At 39.0% G+C, this 20,822-nt stretch overlaps 2 protein-coding genes across 5 annotated transcripts in view; both read left to right on the top strand.

Annotated features, from left to right (window-relative positions):
• The window catches only part of SYTL2 (synaptotagmin like 2), a 62,275-nt gene extending 46,542 nt beyond the window's left edge, over positions 1 to 15,733 (top strand). For 3 of the 4 annotated variants that reach the window (XM_076328403.1, XM_076328402.1, XM_076328400.1), the window contains 11 exons: positions 313 to 414; positions 1,387 to 1,440; positions 3,840 to 3,934; positions 7,657 to 7,776; positions 8,796 to 8,965; positions 9,557 to 9,659; positions 10,083 to 10,253; positions 11,366 to 11,444; positions 12,377 to 12,476; positions 13,244 to 13,449; positions 14,429 to 15,733. In XM_076328403.1, coding sequence (XP_076184518.1) covers positions 313 to 414; positions 1,387 to 1,440; positions 3,840 to 3,934; positions 7,657 to 7,776; positions 8,796 to 8,965; positions 9,557 to 9,659; positions 10,083 to 10,253; positions 11,366 to 11,444; positions 12,377 to 12,476; positions 13,244 to 13,449; positions 14,429 to 14,574 — 1,346 coding nt within the window. In that variant the 3' untranslated portion in view covers positions 14,575 to 15,733. The remainder of the gene's footprint in view (positions 1 to 312; positions 415 to 1,386; positions 1,441 to 3,839; positions 3,935 to 7,656; positions 7,777 to 8,795; positions 8,966 to 9,556; positions 9,660 to 10,082; positions 10,254 to 11,365; positions 11,445 to 12,376; positions 12,477 to 13,243; positions 13,450 to 14,428) is intronic. The other variant, XM_076328401.1, reaches the window with a different exon arrangement.
• Positions 15,734 to 19,754: 4,021 nt separating this feature from the next.
• On the top strand, positions 19,755 to 20,822 carry CCDC89 (coiled-coil domain containing 89). The gene has a single exon (XM_076330873.1). The coding sequence runs from the start codon at positions 19,755 to 19,757 to the stop codon at positions 20,820 to 20,822; it is 1,068 nt and encodes a 355-aa protein (XP_076186988.1).

The following is a 20,822-nucleotide window of genomic DNA, read 5'->3' as shown; positions in this document are numbered from 1 at the left end:
AATTAAGTGCCATAATTGCCCCAAACCCCCTTATTAGTCGGTACAGAGAGAAATACCTACACAGGGCAAATGAACCAACCTGTCTCTCTCTACTGATGGCTGAGAGAATTTAGAGAGAGTGAATGGACACAAAATCAGACATTTATTTTGTTTATTTTGGATTTATTTTGTATTTTCATTGAATGTTCACTGTCTTTGCTAACAGTCAAAATAGATTCTCATGAGAAATCCATGGTTGATTTTTTTTTTTAGTGACTTGCTTAAAATGGCATGTCTGCGTGTGCAGTGTTCATGTGTTTTGTCTCATAACAGGTTCAGAAGAAGAATTAAACCCTGTTTTGATGGCTTTGAAAAGGAGTGCAGATAGGAAAATGCCTTCCAAAAGTCTAGAGGACATTCCATCAGCCACCTCAAGTGAGCACAAAGCTTGTGTGTGTCTCCCATGACCCCTAGTTTGGCTTAAACATGTTCATGCTGGTCTTCCATACAGCTTTGCCAAGTAGTAGTTTTTGTCTTTGTTTCTCAATAAGCCGTATGGAGCTTGTACTGCAGAGCTGAATTCTTTTCTCATACGGTTTAGTTTTCAGTGCTTTGTGTTAATTTTGAAACAACACTGGTCTATGAAGCAGACATCTATCAAAAATGCACTGTGTTAATCAGTGATGAACTGTTTCTTGGATAGATTTTCAATAGTGAAAGTATTGGCAACTACCCAAATTGGTAATGAGCAATAACTGCCATTGTCCCCTGGCTGCTTGCTTGGGTCAAATTAGTAGATGGTGGAAGTACGAAAAAATCATCTTAGTAGTGTTTCACCTGTGTATTCTAGCAGTTAACATACCAAACTCACTTTAAGAGAATACAGTGAGATAAGACTGTACTTAAAATTCACTCCTGACTTCCCTCAGTAGCCTCCCAGGATTTTTTTTTTAAATTATTATTCCTGTCTTCCTTCAACCTGCCCCTGAGTGTCTTCATGCTTATCCCATGTCTAATGGGGAAGACATAAGCTGAACTTACATTTGTAAACTGAAGTGTGGAGGTGTAGATTTTGAAAGATGTTGGCTATTGTTGGCAAATTACTCTTCTAATACTACTTATGCTATTGCTTGCTTCTAACTAGTTTCTAGGTTTTAGGTATGCACTAACATTGTTGCAACAGCACACTGATAGAAACTGAGTCAACATGAGACTGCTGCTTGGATGTAGGCTTGAAGCAGTGTGTGAAGTAGAAAGCATCTCTTGAATTTAACCATTCTCACGGCTCCGCTGGTTTGTTTGGGTTTTTTGTCCTCATTACTCTTAATTCTGTGATTACCACTGCCATCCATTTTATCGAACTGAACAGCAAAATTTCTAACCACGTGTTACTTTTTTCCTGCACAGATAAAGGAAAAATAAATAATCCAAAGGAAGAATTAGCTCTTAGTGCTGAAGATGGTAAATATCTTTTGTGTCTGCGTGGAAGTTTACTGTTTTTTTAATGGCCTCTTGTTTGCTAGTGAAGGAGTTTTGAAACCAAGAATTGTGTTGCACTTTTAGATTTGATTAACTTCAGCATGACTTAAATGCTTTTGCAGAATTTTGTTGTGTTGTTTTTTTCTTAAGGAATATACTTATGTTATATCCTGCTATATCTGTAGAAACTCTGCGCCACCTACCAGTGTATTATTTTAGCCTTTGGTCACTCAGCCTATGAAACAGTTACTGAAATAATTGAGAGCTTTGAGCATTAGCTCAGTTGAAAGACTTGGCCGAAGTAGACATTGAATTTGTTTGTTCATCTGTTGCATTATAAGATGTAAGATTACTTTTGCTCATGCAAAACACCCTTTAGAAGACATCAGTTGCAAAGGAACCTCTCATAATCCCTGTCTCAGTCCAGCAAAGTAGAATTACTCTAAGCAATAGATGAACCGCTAGGTCAGCTGCTGTTGATATCATCAATCCATTAGTGCATTACAGATGCCTTACTGTTAAATTTTTCTGTATGCCTTTAGAAATTCCAAATCTAAACAAAATAAAAGCAAACCTGATCCAAGAACATGTGAAGATGAACACAATAGAAAACCATCAAATAACACTGAATATGGTGGAATATAACACACAAATCTTTATTTACTGCATTAAAAAACCAGTTGTGCACAGTTGCATTTATTGTCATGTTTTAGATGCTTTAAAGCGTTCTGCATGTTAGTGGCCTATAGTATAACAGGTTGACCGTAACATAATAGGGTGCATGCAATGTCCAGTAAGTTAACAAGACTTAAGTAGCATACTATGTTTTGCTTTCAAATGGAGACCCTGTACTGAAAGCATGTTATATATTCAATATGGAATGTGTAGACATGTAGGGGTTTTGAGTTAAATTTAAGAGTGAAGTTTTGAAAAAACTACAGTCTCAGCTAAATTGATAGCTGTACAGACAGAATAAGGCAAGTTCTCTTGAAAATACTATTCATATTTTTGCTTTGCTTAACTTGTACACTCATGTTACTTTTGTTATGATCCAGCTCCTCAAAGGAGGACAGCAACGCAAAACATAGAAACATATGGGGTCTGGGGAAGTCAAAAACTCCCCACATGTGAAATATATTGATGTTGTTTATAACATTGCAAAGCTGTTTGTGCTACTGAATGACTGTTGTCAATACTGCACTGAGCAGGTCTGAAACCTGATCAGCATCAAGAGAGGAATGAAAATGCAGCAGGAAGTGAGTAATAGGATTCTTCCAGCAGACAATGGAGAGACTTCTCCACCGATATTTAAACTAATACATTAAAAATCCTTTTTTATTTAACAACTAACAAGTTATACATCTGGACTGGATACTTGCTCAATGGGAAAACTGCGTCTAACTACATACTGACAATAACTGATACGTTGAGCACTATTTGAGCTTCAACAGCAAAAGCTTTGGAAAAGCCTAACTCGCGCCTTGCAAACAATCCCATCATGTGTGCAGTGTTTCGTTTTATGCAATAGATACATGCCCCTGTAGCTGGCTGTTTGTTGCTAAATAATTCTCTGTCATATGATATTCAGTATTGGTGCATTTCACAATATGTATCCAGTCCAAAGACATAGAGCTTTAGTGCATTATTAAATATAAGTGGTGTTAGAGCATGGAAAAATCTGAGAATCGTGGGCTTACTGCAAACTGGATTTTTGCAAGGCTAGTTTGTGCAATTAAGCTTTGTACAGTGAAAGAACATGGAAGTGAAGTTCAGTAGAGGTATACAAAAGTTGAAGAGATGGTCTGCAAAAAACCCTGCATCATTAATGAAATATGCATCTTATAATTCACTAGGAATACTTGAAACTTCCGAGTTCAGGCCTAAAAATTGCTTGGTTTACACAAATGTTCCTATTGCCATTAGTCTGAGTAAATAAAAGAACAGAGTTTGGCTTGTACACTAACTTCTTACCAAGAACCTCATGATGACTCTAATGTCAATGATGGTGTGGTTAGTGCATGAGTGCACTTATCCTTGTTCTAGGAAGAAAATCTAGAAGGTAAACTGAAAATGTTTTTCTTCATCACATTTGATGAGAATTTGCTTGCAGCACTCAGGCTTGTACATCACGTCAAGCAATGTGAACATTTCTGCTCCTACCAAAGTTCTTTGGTCAGTGTTATATGAGATGTCAAACGATGACAGCTAATGATAGCTTCTCCGAGTCCAGAGTGGGGGGAGTCTTGCATCCGAGTTGTAAACTGGTTGTGCATGTGCATGTATTTCATCTGAAGTTGTTTGTTTCTAACTGTGTCCCGTTACGAAATCGCACTGCTTTGATGTGCAAACTTTTTGAAACGTTTTGAATTGCTGCTCTTCAGTTTCCACAGTGCCTTCAAAGCCTAATAAGCTGTTTTCCAATCCTGAAAAACTCAAAGGACTGAGCAAGTCAGTACCATCATTCCTACAGGAAGAGGTAAGTTCCATCTCTGAAATATTGTGACTAAAACTTTTGATTACTGTGGCATTATGCATTTGTCAAATAGTGCTTTCCAGGGTCTGCCAAGTCAGTTTACTATTGGACCGTGGCATGGAGTTGAGCTTGTGGTGTAACAAGCAGGAGCTGATCCTAAACGACCTGTGGCTGATTAACCTTTCAAAAGCTTTAGTCCAGTATGTACAGCTAAACATACAGAGCATGTTTTATCTAGGAGATTGAAGCATAGCGAACGCTTGCTGTTATTCCCAAAGGCAATCTCTATCCTTAAGCTAACAGGGCTTTTTTTTTTTTCTTCAGAACACACATATGTGCATACATTTATTTTCTTCAGAGCCTAAAATCTCAAATGGGCGTGTAAGACCATAAGAAATTCACCATCTGGTAACCTTTCTCAGAGGGCTATTAGCTTGGTGTTCTGCTTAAGGATGTAGGTTCAGGTACCAGGCTGTTAACTCTGTGTAAGTGAAATTTCAGAATTTACAATAACATACTGTGCCTCTGTAAGTCTATTATTATTGTTATCATCATCATCATCATCATCATCATCATCATCATCATCATCATCATCATCATCATCATGGTGTGGGCCTTCGAATAAGCTCTGAGGCCATATTCAAATCTCCTAAAATGACACCGAAGTTTGAAAGTGGTTTGAACTGCCTGGGCTATGACTTCCCAAACAGTCAGTAAAGAGAGGAGTGGAGACCAAGCACAAATGTCCTACTATAAATGCCTAAATGAGGTAGTTCCATGGGTCACAGGGAACAGGAAGCTCTGAGGAATAGGAAATACCTCGTCATTATTGAACTTGGACAATACCATAGATTCTTCTTTTTTCTTTTTTCTTTTTTTTTTTTTCCCTTGAGTGCCATAGTATGAATGTGAATTTGTATGGCAAATGTGTGTGCAAACCTCCCCCTCGCCCAAGCTGTTAGCAAATCAAAGTTACTGATGCTGTCTTCCAGGTCTCCCAAATGGTGGTACAAACACCTGAGTCCTGTCAATGAGGCATGTGGATTAGTGGACACAGGCTTAAATGGGACACAGGAATTTGGGGCATAGATACCACAAATATACCTGTGTCTGTACTATAAAATGAGGAATCGCTGCTTACCCCAGCCCTTATCACTGTAACTGCAGCATAAGCATCGATATTTTGTATTCTTTTTTTAAAAACATGTCTAAAAGGACTGAAGGGTCAGAATCAGGAATATACTGTGCCCTGTCTTACCCTACTCCCTCCTAAAGTCTGAAATAACCAAAATGTGTTGTTACAGGTTTGATTAATCTTACCTTAAGTGCAGAACTTAAAACCATCCAGTGTCTATGGATTACACCTCTTTAGTTAAAGATTCTCTAAAATTACACCATCCTAATGCCCCTTCTGCTGAGAAGAATGCACAGGAAACTTTTCTAAGGCTATTAACATTGTACTGTGGATGGATCAAAAGATGAGCATTTCAAAGTATTAGAGGTGGGATACCAAACAAGTCTGAAATGAGTATCTGGCATCTAAAAACAACCAGTTACAGCCTCTGTAAGAAGCCAATTAAAAAGCTTACTCAATGGGTTTTGAATGAAACAGTCTGATGAATAACTTGAAAGCCAAAGGACTATATATAATCAATCTGGTCATGGTAGAAAGGGTTTGGGGATGGTTCATATTGATATTCTAAGGAATTGTCAGCAGCCAAATCTGTTTATTCTGCCCCCCAAATTTATCTTTAAAATTGTGATTAGTCCCAACCCTGTCTTGAGTTGTCAAGCTCACAGTGCAGGATGTCTTAAAATACATACGCGTGCACACACACATATATATGTGTGCATGTGTGTATATATATATAAAAAAATAGAGTGTATATCTATAAAAATAGCATGTATGTATACCATGTGCTGGTTCTGCCTTGGAGTTTATCATCACTGAAGTACCATCTGGCCAATACGAAGCACAAAACTAATGAATGCATAACATAAATTTGGTAGAAATAACAGGTTAGAAATAAGCATTGTAGACACCATGTAGTCACGGTATTATTAACACTCATTTGTATGTGCTACTTCAGTTCTGGAATTATTTTTAAAATAATGAATTCTGATAATAGCATACTTCCTAATTAAAGAAGAAATACAAAGAAATCTATCCCTTAGAGTACCAGTGTCTTTTCCTTCTGCTTAAAAGAGATAACAGCCTAAAAAATTAAGGGTTCTCTACTTGTGAATAGCAACAATGTCCTTATTTAACCTTTTGAATTAACTTAAAAAAAAAAAAAATCACATATGTAATGCATTCTGGAGGCATGCAGTCACCCACTCCAGTGCTTAATAATTCCTTGTCTCTGAAGTTCTAGACGTTCCACAAACCTCCACAAGAAGAGCTTTGACTGTTCCTCTCCAGAGAGCAGGCTTTGCTCAGTAAATTAAGGACAGGGTTGAAAGTAAGCAGAACTGGGTTCAGTCCTGCATTTCTTCTGCTGACCCGCTGTGTGGACAGCAGCTAAAATGGTCTTAGGCAAACCATATAGCCTTCCTCTACAAGAGGGCTTAGGATTTTCCTGTCTTTCAAAAAGCCCATGTAACGGGACTGATTTATTCACACCGCTTAACTGTTACTTCGCTCCCTGGATTTATTTTGGACAGTCCTAAAGAGCTCTCTCCAAAACAATTTTTCTCCCAAGGAGCCTTGCCCTAGGTAGGATGGACATTAGTCAGGCCTTAGCTTTGGCCTCTGAACTGGGGAACAATCCTGGCCTGCTTTTACTTAGCAGTATAGATACAGCCAGAGAAGCTACAATCAATGGATCTTTATAAAGACTTACTGAAAATGTTTATACGCTAGATATTTGTTTCTATAAATACTCATTTTCTTAATGTGTGTAGAAATTGTTGTTTACTAATCTTGCATCTGTTAGTAGATCTATGACAGCAGTTCAAAACTGTATAAAGGAGGGGGGAAGCCTTGTAAATCGTTCATGGATGGAATACAACAGGGAGATGATGGTTTCTGTAACAGCTTGCATAGGAAGATGCCAAAGCACACGTGGGAAGTAAAGCATCAATTCTTTAGTTCAGTGATAGCACAGAGACAGAATGGGGTTGTAAGCATGTAACCTGATAATGACCAAGTAAACCAAAACTGCAGTTCCCTGATGCAAAAGCAGGGCCCTGCTTGCCCTCTTGCAAGAAAGGCTTTTTGCAAAAGCCAGCTGTATCCAGTGCTGTTCTACTGTGCCTGTTACCTGCCAGCTAACTGCCTTAAAGATAGAGGCTACAGAATTGATGGTATCTGCTATATAACAGAAAGGGACTGGTAAAAGACCTGAGCATTATCACTTGCATAAGTTTATGCATGAGACAGTTAAGTAGAGAAGTTGAGTTTAATTGTTCCAATAAAGTTAACTTTGTACTTTTTCATTGCTATTTGAGATTTAAAACCAAACAAAAAGCAGTAATACAACCAGGTTTTAAAAAACTTTCAGTGTAGGCTTTCCGTCAGAAAAATTCCCTTTCAGCTCTTTTTTAAATGCATGGCCTAATTTAAGAAATATTAATTACCTATGTTGGTACTACAAGGGGATTTAAATTCAGGTTTTCACTGAGTCCCAATCTGCATTAAAATTCTGTTGTTTTTTTTTTTTTTTTTATGTTCCTTGTGACTATAAAGAACCTACACAGACTTTCTTTCTGTGATGTTTTTGTAGAGTGATGACAGAGAGACAGATACAGCATCAGAAAGCAGTTATTCCCTTGGCAGAATCAAGAAGAGTCCCAGCTCTCTAACCAATCTTAGCAGCTCTTCTGGCATGGCCTCCTTATCCTCTGTATGTAAACCAAAACCTTGTTTTAATGGCACTTTGCTTTTGCTAATCTCTTCAGTATTCTTTTGTCTCCCTTCTTACTCCTCTTATCTTTCTTCCCTTGGCATCTCTGCCTCCTTCCGTTCCTCTCTGTTATGTGAACCCTTGCATGGAATTGCCTAAAAAAAAAAAAAAAAAAAAAAAAAAAAATTTGGTTTTGCTTTTCTTGTTTTCTAGTAATATACTGGAGCCTGTTCAGGACTCCATTGTGCAGCATACTCTATAAACACTGAACAAAGAGATGGCTTTTACCCTGAGAGCTCACATTTGTAGCTGAAAGTAGGGATCAATTTATATAGAGCAAACATTTAGAAAAGGAGAAGCGGGGGTGGGGGAGAAATAAGTGAAAGAAAGAGACAGTATTGGTATGTGGGGTGCATAATTAAGTCAGTGAACTAACTAACCAAAAGTCATTAACTTATGCAGACTTTATTGGAAAAAGGAGAATTTTGGGGAAGGATGTTGAGATTTAAAAAAAAATTTGTACATCCTTCTCTTTCTACCTGTGTAGGGTCTAATTTTCAAGTATGTTTTGTTTAGGCATCTAATTCAGCCACAGACTTTATCACTAACCTTTTTGTCGGTATTTTCAGAAGGCCTGTTGTCCTAAACTCAGGCTCTGCGTTCTGCAAGGAAGATCAGCTGAAGAGATACATAAGTAATATTTCAAGGATCTGATCACAGGCAACCTCCAGATCTACAGCATCCTATCACTTTATTTCTTCTATCTCAATGCAATAAACACATCCAAGTTTCTTGTAGAAAACTTGGCCTAACACCTTTGATTTACAAATAACTTTCTTCTGTTAATCTGCTTGCTGAGAAGCTTGTGTAACAGTGTCCATTACACTTCGTTATTACATCTAAAGGGGACACCGTTGTTTTCTTCACTGTCTGAATTCTGAGCATAACTTCTACCCTACACTTGAAGTATCTGGTGAAATGCAGTGCCTGGAAAATTTTTCTCTTCTTGTATGATACAGGTGAGCGGAAGTCTAATGAGCATCTACAGTGCAGACTTTGGCAATGTTGATGTGAAGGGGAGCATTCAGTTTACTATTGACTATGTAGAACAGCTGAACGAGCTCCACATTTTTATTTGCCAATGTAAAGACTTGGCAGTGGCAGATGTTAAGCGACAGCGTTCAGACCCGTAAGTATAAACAGAGTAATTTTTTTCCTAATGGAAGTTCTTCTTTTAATGTATAAATGAAAACTGATTTTTTTTTTCCAATCACTATAACCTATTGGAGTAAACAACCAAATAAATAAATGAAAAGCTATAACGTGCTTTACATGGTTTTCCACTCTGAACTGAACATAGAATTGCCACTATAAAATGGTATATATATTAACATGGGAAGATGAAACTTTTAAGAATGTGAAACTTTTTTTTTTAAATTCAACTTTCCAGATGGTAAATCCTGCTTTGATAGGTTTTCAATAGGATTAGAGCCTATAAATATGATATCTAGGCATACTCTATACTTAAATATTCTGTATTTGTATGTGTTGAGGAGACATTTGAACAGATTACCCCCGGAAGAAGGAGATTAATGTTCCACTTTGGAAACTATTGTTATACTTCACTATATTCCATTTCTTAAATGTAACAAGCTTAACAACATAATGGCTAGTTAAGTGGATTTCTTTTACTTTATAAGAAAATACTTGTGTATTTTGGAAGGGGAAGTTGGAAAGGGTGGGGTGTTTTGCTCTTCTAACCAGCCTGTCTAAATTTTAGGTATGTAAAGACCTACCTGCTTCCAGAGAAATACAAGCTGGGCAAACGGAAGACCTCTGTGAAAAAGAAAACACTTAATCCAGTCTATAATGAAATACTGCGGGTATTCATCAAATTATTGCTAGACATGAAATACTGCATGCATGAAGTATGAGGAACCTTAACTTTTAGGCACAGGTCCAGATGCTCTCAGAAAAGACGTCTATGTTAGGATGAGATGGATTGCTCCATAGAAGTACCTATGTCCTTCCATTCATAGGTTAACTCTGCAGTGTACTCTGGATACAGCATTGAGAACACTGATTGATTGTTGTATACTTCTTGCGAACAAACACAAGTAAAGTATGAGCTCAAGATGCTTGAAATAAAAAGTAAAACATGAAGAGAGTTTTGTTCTGAAATGAAGTGAGCAGTTACAGATGTATAAACCAGGACACATTTTTCTCTAACCTTGCCGCTTTCAGACACATCATTGATGAAAATCCAGCTTGTTTTAACTTTTTTTCTCATTTCTTCCTCCTGGCAGTATAAAATTGAGAAGGGTCTCCTGAAGAACCAAAGCCTTAATATCTCTGTCTGGCACAATGATACCTTTGGGAGGAATAGCTTCCTTGGTGAAGTGGAGCTGGATTTAGGAACTTGGGACTGGAATGATAAATCCAACAAGCAGATCAACTGGTTTCCACTCAAGCCAAGGGTAGGTTACTAAGGGTGGGTTAGCTGTTTTGTATTTTCCGCTGTGTAAGTGCAAAACCAAGTCATTTATTTAGGCCTGGTCTTGTGTGTTTGGTGTTTTTTTGTGCTGGTTATAATCATAAATACCTCTTTACTGGTGAACGGAACATACAGTTCTGAGTTTTCTATTAGTCTAGTAAGTACTAGCTATTATAGTAGGAAAAACTTTCTCATAATCTAAGGAGTAGGAATTTCAAGGTATTTTTCACTTGCGTCATGTTGCTGCAACAGATACCTGAAGACACTTGTTCCCTGAGTATGAAGTAAACCTACTGAGAATACGAAGTGCAGCAACATTTTAATATCAGATGTAATGATGACTTCCGTGTCTATGTGCCTCTTGTTTGTTAATGGGTTTCAGCCAAAATCTAAACTTTTAGTTAAGCCACTGCCAGAGGTTCTGGTTTCTTTTGTTTGTTTGTTTTTTCCCTTGAGTTTACTTCATTAGTTCATCCCAAAATTAGCTCAATCCAGTTTTATAATTTGTAGAACAAAACAGGAATGTCATGGAAGTCTTTAGCACTAGTTTAATTTGACTGATTTTAAAACCGCTCTGGGTAGATAAATGTAACCAAATGTTAACAGGTGCCATGTTCCATCTACAGATGGTCCATGACTCTCTATGAAGAAGTGACATATTCTTGTGACTTCTTGCAAGAGAACTCTTGTTGAGGCTGGTTTTTAGATCAAAACATTCCTACAGATATGAGTTTATTAAAGTACACTTTCTGTTGCACAGAGTAAGTTTCCTCATTGAAAGAGCATATGTACTAGTTTTAAATAAGAGCACAACAGTGGAAAAGATGTGCCATCAAAACCTTTTGGCCTCTCCAGGGTCTTGTTTTCTGCTTTAGTGGAAGAGCTATATATCTGAGGCACTGTCAAGTGGTTAAACATGCCCTAAAATTTCTCATGCCTTGTAAACTGAGGGAAGACTAATGCATAAGGAAAAAAGGGGAAAAAAACTTGCCTCATGTAGAAATCAAGCTTGTTCCAGTGGAAACCTTTGCATGGTAAACTCTGTGCGTGAACTGCAAGATTTGAGATTTGTGAGTTTTTTTCCTTAAATTTCAGACTTCAACAATGGCTCTTGAACTAGAAAACAGAGGGGAGATGAAACTAGCCCTCCAGTATGTCCCACACCCTGTTGGAGGTATGCATTGCTTCTTTGCTTGGGCTTGTCAGGCCTTTGGGGCTTTTGTTCTCTTTTTTTTTTTTAAGAAAAAAAAGCTGTTTAATGTTTTTCAGCCAATTCAGACATCTTGTTTTAACATAAAAGTAGAAATATTTTTTTCCCTAGAGGATTAAGTCACCCTGGTCATGAATTCATTTTAGGATCTGAAGATCACTTTAGGATCTTTTGTTGTTTTTAATGTTACTACAGAAGAAATTACCTTATGTTATAATCTTAGATTTGTAATGCAGTCTGTATGTGTAACAAAATTCTGTTTTCTCACAAATAATTTTAGAGATTATAAATCATCAGGCAGGTACTGTGATATGCTAAATAAACAGTGATATGCTAAATAAACAATGACAACACACTAAATTCAAGCAATATTAGAAGTAGAAAATAGCAATGAGTATTTAGAATGCAGAAATCTATAGCAGTATGATCTGTTTGGTTTAATCTTGTCTGGCAACTGATAACTGGCTGATCTGACAGTGAAGTCAGGTCTTTAATCCAGCCGGCCAGGCAGTCAGTAAGAATCAAATACATTAAGAGCACAAAGGAGCTTATCTGAAAGAACAAGCGGCAATAAATGCTAACATCACATAGACTGAAGACAAGCTGATCTCTTTATTTAGGAGGCTTGGAAAGAGAAGACCAGCAGCATGTATTTGTTTAGTTGTAACAGAAGAAAAGTCATTGTAGGAATACAGACATGATGTGATCTTGCAGTACTTTGATGGGATGAAGATTGCAGCTTCAAGAGTAGAGAGGGAGGTTGAATTAAGATGTGAGATAATGAGAGTCTAGGCTGAATATCACCTCTACAAATGGGCAGGAACTGCTGCATCATAGAAATTACCTTTAAAAGGGATCTACAAGGCTTAATTAGATGTTTTGTTTCATTTTTACAGGAAAGAAGACTCTATCTACTGGTGAGGTCCACATCTGGGTGAAGGAATGCCATGACCTTCCTCTTCTGAGAGGCAACAGGCTCAACTCTTTTATTAAGTGGTAAGAACTGTGGTTGAAGTCATCAGACATGGTGGCCTAATAATGCTACTGTTGTGCTTTCTAATCTTATCTTCATTTTTCTACATTCAAATTAAAAAACACCTAATTACTTTCTGATTCTCCGTTACTGTAATGCAAACTGTCCTGCAGGGCTTACAACTTCAACATACTAAGTATATACCACCAAGTAAAATATACTGGGAGAACTTCCTGCGTAATCGCTACTCTTTCATTTTGTTTGCTCAGTTACTTGGTGGAAGGGCTAGTGTGTCAAAATTGTGCCTGCCTTTATTTGCATTTAAACAAAGCCTGTTTGTGCAAGAGTATGGTTTAGCTTAGCAAATCATGGGAGGAGACAGAAATGAGAAGCATAGTTGTATTTCTTCCTCCTTCCTTTCCACATACAGACTGGAAATGTAAAGAGACAAGAATAACAAGATGGTTGGGAAATCTCTGGCAGCAACAAAAAGGTTTCAGCATCATTAGTTGATAATACAGCAAATGAACTCACTTGTGCTCTTCCCCACCTGACTCCCCCTTCCCTTCCATCCTCTGAAGCACAAGGCTGGATACATGCTGCCAGTATTTCTTGGAAGGGACTGAGAATATGACCTTTGACTTCATTTCCATGATGCTAAAGCGTCTTACCTTCAGGCACATTCTAACATGCAAAGGACAGCGTGAATCAGTAGTTTTTGTCTGTTCGGTATGTTTAATGCAGGCTATGCTGTGCAAGTGCAAACTGACAATGCTTTTTCTTTCTGAAGTACCATTCTTCCAGACACTAGCAGAAAAAGTCGCCAGAAAACACGAACAGTGGCAAAAACTACAAACCCAGTATTCAACCACACCATGGTCTATGATGGCTTTAGACCAGAAGATTTGAAAGAAGCCTGCATAGAACTCACAGTCTGGGATCACAACAAACTAGCCAACCACTTTCTGGGAGGTCTCAGGATAGGCCTTGGAACAGGTACTGGACAACCAACACAGTAATCCTTAACTTACAAAACACAGTTTTTCCTTTTTTCCTCTTCCTTTCCATTTCTTCTCTTTTTGCAAAGATCACCTAACAGCCTTTCAGTTATTTATTTACTGAAGAGTTTCATTCAGTAACTTACCTATTCTTCAGCACAGGTCCTGAAATGTAAACACTAGTAGCATTATGAGGGTTAGGATGACTGCCAGGTAAGGAGAAATATTAGAAATAAACCTTTGGCCATACATTGTATCTGGTACTGTTTGAAGTACAAGAATATGCTATTCCTGCACCCAAAATCTTAATGTCTTACCTAGTTTTTGCATGCATAAGCTTGTATGTGATGTAAAGACAGTATTGGGTGGAGATAAAAGGTTAGATCGGGAATGCATGATAAGATTTGAAGACATTGGATAGGAAAACTTATAAAAGCAAACAAGTTTTTAGCATAAGGGCAATATAAGATGCGCAGATAGAAGAATTGTATTTTCACTGTCCTCTCTGGTCTGAGGTGAGGATGTGTTTGGAGTCTTTTCAAGCAAATACGAGAAAAAATTACTTTTCCCAAATTAACTTCTTGCATGGTTCACCAGAATAACCTAAAATACAAATTAGGATAGTAAATCTCAGTTTGAATTTGTACCCAAGGTTGTATTTCAGCACAAAATCAGTGTCCTGTTTTATTCCTAAACCCTCTCAGATGATAATCTTTCTCCTTGGGATTGTGACAAAAAGACTAAGGATTACAAGGAAAAAAAGCCTGGAGAAAGATGATGAGGTTTCCGTGTGAAACTGTCATTAATTGTATTTGACAGAATTGTTCAAGTGTAAAAATGTAGAACTGGATCTTCAAAGTATTAGGTCAGCTACCCGAGGAGGTGAAACCGTTTTAGAAGACAGGCAAACTTGATTGTCTGCTGTCAACTCTGCAGCACATTCAGCAACGTTTCTCTTAAAACTGACATTTTTCTAGGCAAAAGCTATGGAACTACAGTAGACTGGATGGATTCTACTTCAGATGAAACTGCCCTTTGGGAGAAGATGATGAACTCGCCGAACACATGGATTGAAGATACACTGCCTCTCAGGATGCTAATGGTTGCAAAATTGACAAAATAAGGTGGCTTTTTAATTGCTAGTGTCAAAAAGAAACCTTGGGAATGAAATTAAAGGTGTGGGGGTGAAACTTGGAAGAGGAACACAGTAGCTGTTTTGACAGTCGCTGCTCTGTTGCTGTTCTGGTTTTGTGCTGTCAAATGTCACTTCGTATTTCAAATTAAACTTCTGCCTGCAGATTATTATGTAAATTTAAGGGATTCTTTTATTTCTTACTCACTGAAAATTACTTCAAGAAAGAAGGGACTTACAGAATTCAGTGGTAGAGGTAGCTGTGATACCTGGATGCTTGTGTTGCCTAACTGAAGCATTGCCAATTCCTTAAATAATCTAAATTACCACCCCCCAAAAAAAAGGCAAGTCAACTCTCTGTACGCTTCTAGGATTGTTCATGAAGTGTTATTAATAAGATAGCAACAGGTTGCATTTTGTTCATGCTCATTAGTATGTGTCTGTATCCTCATTATGCCACGTCAGATCTCTCCAGCGAGGAATATGAGCATGAAGAATTTTTTTTTTTGAAAGTTCCTTTATCTGTAGTTGTACATTTCTAGGATATTAAAGTCGCTTCTATAATGAAAGAAGCATTACATGAAGTGGTACTGTTGGTGTCCTGTTCTGCAAGGTGCAGAGGACTGTTCACACCAATGTACTATCAAAAATCAGGGTTATAAAAAGTTTTCTTATCCATGCGTTAATTGTCTTGCTAGTATACAAACCTTACTCTTAAATGCTGAAGGCATAGCGGTCAAACTTTTTTTTTATTCAATGCTACTCTAAAGGATCTGAACGTGCCAATTCTAGTGACGACAAATATGTTGGGTATTTATTCTGTAAAGTGTACTCGTCTGTACCTCTATCAGCTTGTTTTTTGCAAAAAGTAATTTATCTGTGCTTCAGCGCCACCGTTAGGAGAATGCTGGGATTATGGTGGCCTTGGTTTAGATAGCTTTGCAGCATAGGAAATAGGACTGGAATTTGTAACTTGTAGAAATGCATGCTACTAAAGAAAGACAAATGCATAAAATACACAATGTATTACTTTTTTTTAATAAAAGCAGCCTATTAAAGCTAACTAGGAATTAAATGTTTATTAAAACCCAATGTTTTATGTTAGCAATTCAGCATGCAATGTAACAAAATGCAGACAAAATATTTCTGAAAATAAATGCACATTTATTTGCTCCAACTATGTTGGTCTAAAAGCTGGTAAAATCTTGCACCTCAGAGCAGGGAGGGGAAGGAGGCTCTTCACAGCTCCAGCTCAATTGCTTAATTGAATCATAGACATTTAAATGCTACTTGGTATTTATTGTAGACTATGAATGGAAAAAAGGAAAGGTGCTATTCAACCTGTCGGGGAGCCCACTTTCTCTCTCATCAGCCAGGCAGTCTGTGGAGTTTACAAATGCCAAAAGTAGTTGTCAGTCTTGGTATCTTACTGCTTCAGGTGTTTTGGATGAGACTGGTAGCTGGTACAGATTCCACGTTGCCAGATACAAACAAAACATGGTTCTTGTATGACTAGGGAACACCGTGCGTACGACGCTTCAGAACAACGTATTTGTACTTAAGTGGTACAGCAGCTACTTTGCTTCTGTATTCTTAAATAGCCATTCCTGAAAGGGTGGCAATTCTGGAAAAGCAGAGGCACCTAGTTTATTTGTATTCACTGCCTATATGAATTCATTTTCACCTGGAAAAAGTAGGTTGCTGTGAACATGACCTACAATTTCACAGGATTAAAGCTTTTGCTGCTGTTGCGTTTCCTGTGAAGCTTAAATGCATTGCTATGTCAAAATAGCTTTGGGGCTTCAGCTGTAGGGATGGGGTCCTGAGGCTCTAGACTTGCAGCCAGGTGTCATGTAATCTGCTGTGTTCTATCCTGTACAAAATTTTGATAGGTAAACTTGACTGCCAGCAAAATAAAATGTTTGGTTTGTGACAGTGTCAATCTCCTTGTCTCTTGGTCAAGTAGAACATCTTCTGTCTCGCTATTCTTGAACCACCCTAGAGACAGACACAGCATTTTGTCATTATCTCAAAAGATGCTGCTTACCACCACACTAAATAGATCAAACCTCAGTTTAAATTTCAAAAAGCTACCTGAATGTGAACATAAGATTTACTTGTGCACTGTACTTGTAATTAATTAGTGTGATTAACTAATGACACAGCAGTATTACATACTACCTAGATGAATCGAGAAACTGAGCCAAGTAACAAAAACAGGCCCTTTAGTACAAAAATTCAGTGCTCCTCCCCAGTTTTTAATACCTTTTTTTCAGCATGTGCAGAAAATGGAGACCATTATAGGTAAACCTATAAGGATAGCTGTCACCACACAGAAAAGTCAGTCTTCCTTGTGCTTCCAAATTTACGGGAGGTCAGCAGGGGCAGTCGCAGCAGCGCCTTTGAAAAGTATAGTAGTGCTTAACAATGCTAGATACTTTAAAGTTATTGTTATCCTTGTTAGTCTGCCATGGAGTCTGCACCACGCTATAGCTCTTTAACTTAAAGATTTTCAGCAGAGCTTTAGCACCCGTGCTTGTCACCTTTTTACTGTTTTACTGTTGTCATACACAAGAAAAGGCAAAGCTGTCCTGGTGAGATGAACTTCAGTGGAAGGGAAGATTACAAACCAAGCTGCTTTATCGGTGGAAAAAGTACTTCGATTACCCTATGCATGCTGTAGGATTTAATTGTAAGAGTAGAAATGGTACAATGCCACCTTCTGCTAAAGGACAGTATGTTGATTTATTAAAAGGTGCTTGAAGGTAATGGCTACATCTAATCATGTAAACCAGCAGGAATTCTGTATTGAAAATATCTAACTGAAGTCATGCAAAATATACTTTTTTAAAAAGATTATTGGTATTTTTTGACATTCCTCTCAAAGTGGTTCTTACAATAAATACAGCTTTCTGCCAAATTCATACTCATTCCTAACTACAGTAGTATGTTCCAGATCGATGATACGCTGATAGAGAAATGCAAGTTTATGAAGCCGATTAGGACAAAAAGTTTCAAGAAACTAGTTTCTTTGCTCTACAGTCAAAAGGAAAGGTTTTAGTCATCCATAACCAGAACTTTAAAGGTGTGTAGTTAGTTACTCACTAAAGGGCAGGTTGATTGATTAATAGCTATGCTTTGATTCTTAATTCCAGTTCACCTTTATGACAAGGCAGCCATACTCCTGGAATGTCTCTGCATATATCCATCCTTGCCCAGAGAAACGAATGGGAGGAACACAACACTTTTTTTTTTCTCCTTTTTTTTTTTCCTTCACTTTACAAGCTCATCTTTGCTTTAGCCCAGAATGGGTTGGGTTTTTTGGTACACGCATATGTACATGTGTGTGTGTGCGTTCTAAATTACACCATCTTTACGTCCTATAAACCAGGCTTCAAAGTCCCAGCTCTCCTTTCATGCTCTGTGTTCAGAAACCTCCCATTCTGCAAGTAAGCCTGCAAACCCTAGTTGGTGCGGCAACCCGCATCACTTTGGTTTTACCCACTTTGAAAGGTCTGGTACTGTGCCCTCCTCGTCTTGCTTGCTTCATATCCTTTACCCGCATCACTCGCTCCTCTTTGCTTCGTATCCTTTTCCAGTGGAGTCAGCAAAACCTGTACCTGGCTTTTTCCTTCCAGCTGCATTTTTTTTTTCCCCTTCCCTATCCTATCTGCCAGATTTTTCATTAACTGCTGAATAAAGTTTCAAGTTGTTTAAGGCAAGGGCTGTGTCTTTACTTACCACGGACCTTCGGCATGTTCTGAGAAGGTCAGAGCCTGCTATTCTGATCTCCTCCAGCACAGGCAGGGCGCAAGCTGAGAGAGAGTTCTTCAGACTTGCAGAAATCCTCTTCCCTTTACCAAATCTGGGTGCTTTCCAGAGTGTCGGCAGCATTTGTTTGCTAAGAAGCACTCGTGGGGCTGGCCCAGGTCCAGCCAGCCCAGCTGAAGGCATGAGCTCTGGGGTGACTGGATCTCCATGGAGACAGAAACCCTGCAGCACGAGTGGCAACAAAGGGTCAGGGGAAAGAAAACACATGGTAAGAAAACATTTTTCTCCTCTTAAACCCTGCTCTTCATTGTGTTTCCACTGGATGGCCTAAACCTGTTAGTCCTTCCCCGTCTCCTCCGTTATTTCCAAATGTTTTGGCAGGATCCAAGGTAGTGACAGCTGTAGGGGAGTGCAGGACGAGGGTGTAGGTGGAGACAGAGGTGACGTCCCTACCGACGGCCGCCACTCTGCAGCTCTGAAACTGCCCGTGCTTCACGGGCTTGAATTCAGTTTTGCTGTACGTTATTTTCCGTCCTTCCTTGAAGCTGGCTTCTTCCCACGTCCTATCTTTACCTCCAGTCAAAGCCCAGGAATTCACAAAACCTGATTATCAGCACACTGTTGCATGTGCTGTGTAGTTTCAGGTCTGCGTCTGAATGAAAAACTCGTTGATCGGTTTTAGGCTGGCTTTTCATATGTCTGGGTAGCATGCTGTACAATCAGGTACCAATAATTATTTTGGTGCCAATGTAATATAAATATTTCCCTTATTTTTACATGAGGAACCAGCCATTACATGCCTAAAATAATCCAGCAAATCAGTGTCAAAACTCAAATGATGAACCATTTCTCCAGGCACAAAGCCTTTGTATCACAGAGCATTCAGTAATTATTAGCATCGTATAAATGCTTTATTTTATTCATAAATCTCTAAGCACGGGATAAGTTATTTTTAATATTTTTAATGAGCAATATACTATTAAAATCTTATAAATCAATTAGAAGTTTGATGTAACCCTCCGTGTTTTACTTGCATTTATAATACCAGATCTGTAGGAGAAAATAAAGGCAGAGGAAAAGGATTGCTTAAGGAATTATTTACAGCTTTATCACTTACAAGCTTTTTACCTAAATATAATAGTACTTCTCATAGCTACAACAACAGCGCTTTGAGAAGGAATAATTAGCAAAGCTAGTAACGAGCAAATGAGTAGGCTTGCATAAATACTAAGCCTACATTCTTTGGTTTTGCATTCTTTGGACTTCCAGAGGAACTCCACCGGCTTATCGCAGTGGTGTTGGCCGCGTAGCCATTGGGTACTGTTTAATTACGCTGAATGTCACTAAGAGAAGCGGTCGCTATAAAATTTTGTCTCATCTTTGTGTGAGACAGGGGCTCCATGGCTCAGGATGAGAGGGAGGCAGGGATGGCCAACTCCACAAGTGATCCAAAGACGGGCAGAGACGTGGAAGATCTGACACAAGGCCTGGAGGAACTCTGTGAGAGCCCTGAAAAGGAGAAGAGTGAGAAGGCTCTGCTGCACTCACGCCTAGAACAACAGCATCGCCTTATCTGTATACTGAAGAAAAATGCAGACAATGCACGCAAACGCTGCAAAGGCCTGGAGCAGCTCAACATGGAGCTGGAGAAACTGAGGACAAAGGATGCTGTGAAAATGAAAGCCCAGACCCAACGGATTCAGCATTTGGAGGGGCGCTTCATGGATCTGGCCAGCAACCATGAAAAAATGATCCAGTTCAAGGACGAACACAGGAAACGGCATATGCAGCTGTGGGAGGAGAATAAGCTCCTGCGGCAGGAGAACGAGATGCTCTTCAGCCAGACTGTGAGGGAGAAGGAAGCTGAAGTGCTCCAGCTCGCTGCCCAGGCCAGAAAGCTCTCGCAGCAGTTAGCCTCCTTACAGGAGAAATGTGCTTATGAGAGTCGCAGAGCCCAGGAGCGAGAAAAGGAACTGCTAGAAGCTCAGAGCCAGCAAGCAAGTGCCTATGCCTGGGAAGTCGATTCACTAAAAAACCAGCTGCAACGCCTACAGGAGAAGCACCAACAGATTGTCGCACAGGTAGAGCGCACAGAAAGTCAGCAGAGGGCTCAGGGCAGCGAGCTGCAGGCCAAGCTGGAGAGGGCAAATGAGGAGAAAGAGCGACTACTGAACCTGGCCGTGGAGAGGGACAAAGCTCTGCAAGAGAAGCAACGGGAAATCCAGCAGCTGGGGAAGAAGCTGGAGACTGCAGAAAAAGCCAGGCAGAGAGCAGGGAAGCGCCTTGTGAAAGAGGCGGCAGCAGTGGACAATGATCTGAAGGTCCGAGAGCTCCAACGACAGCTCGAAAGCAGCGAGCAGGCATACAATGAGCTCTCGCTGCAGTTTGATGCTTACAGAAAGCACAGTACGGATTTACTGACTAAAGAAAAAGCGCTGAATGTCAAACTCCGTCATTTTATTGCGTAA

This window comes from Aptenodytes patagonicus, chromosome 1, assembly GCF_965638725.1.
Source record: "Aptenodytes patagonicus chromosome 1, bAptPat1.pri.cur, whole genome shotgun sequence".
NCBI classification, from domain to species: Eukaryota; Metazoa; Chordata; class Aves; order Sphenisciformes; family Spheniscidae; genus Aptenodytes; species Aptenodytes patagonicus.
The sequence above is the reverse complement of the archived record's forward strand: the minus strand, read 5'-3'. Positions and strand labels throughout refer to the sequence as shown.

Coding starts and splice junctions, on each gene's coding strand:
- CCDC89 (XM_076330873.1), top strand. CDS start 19,755: ATGGCTCAGGATGAGAGGGAGGCAGGGATGGCCAACTCCACAAGTGAT.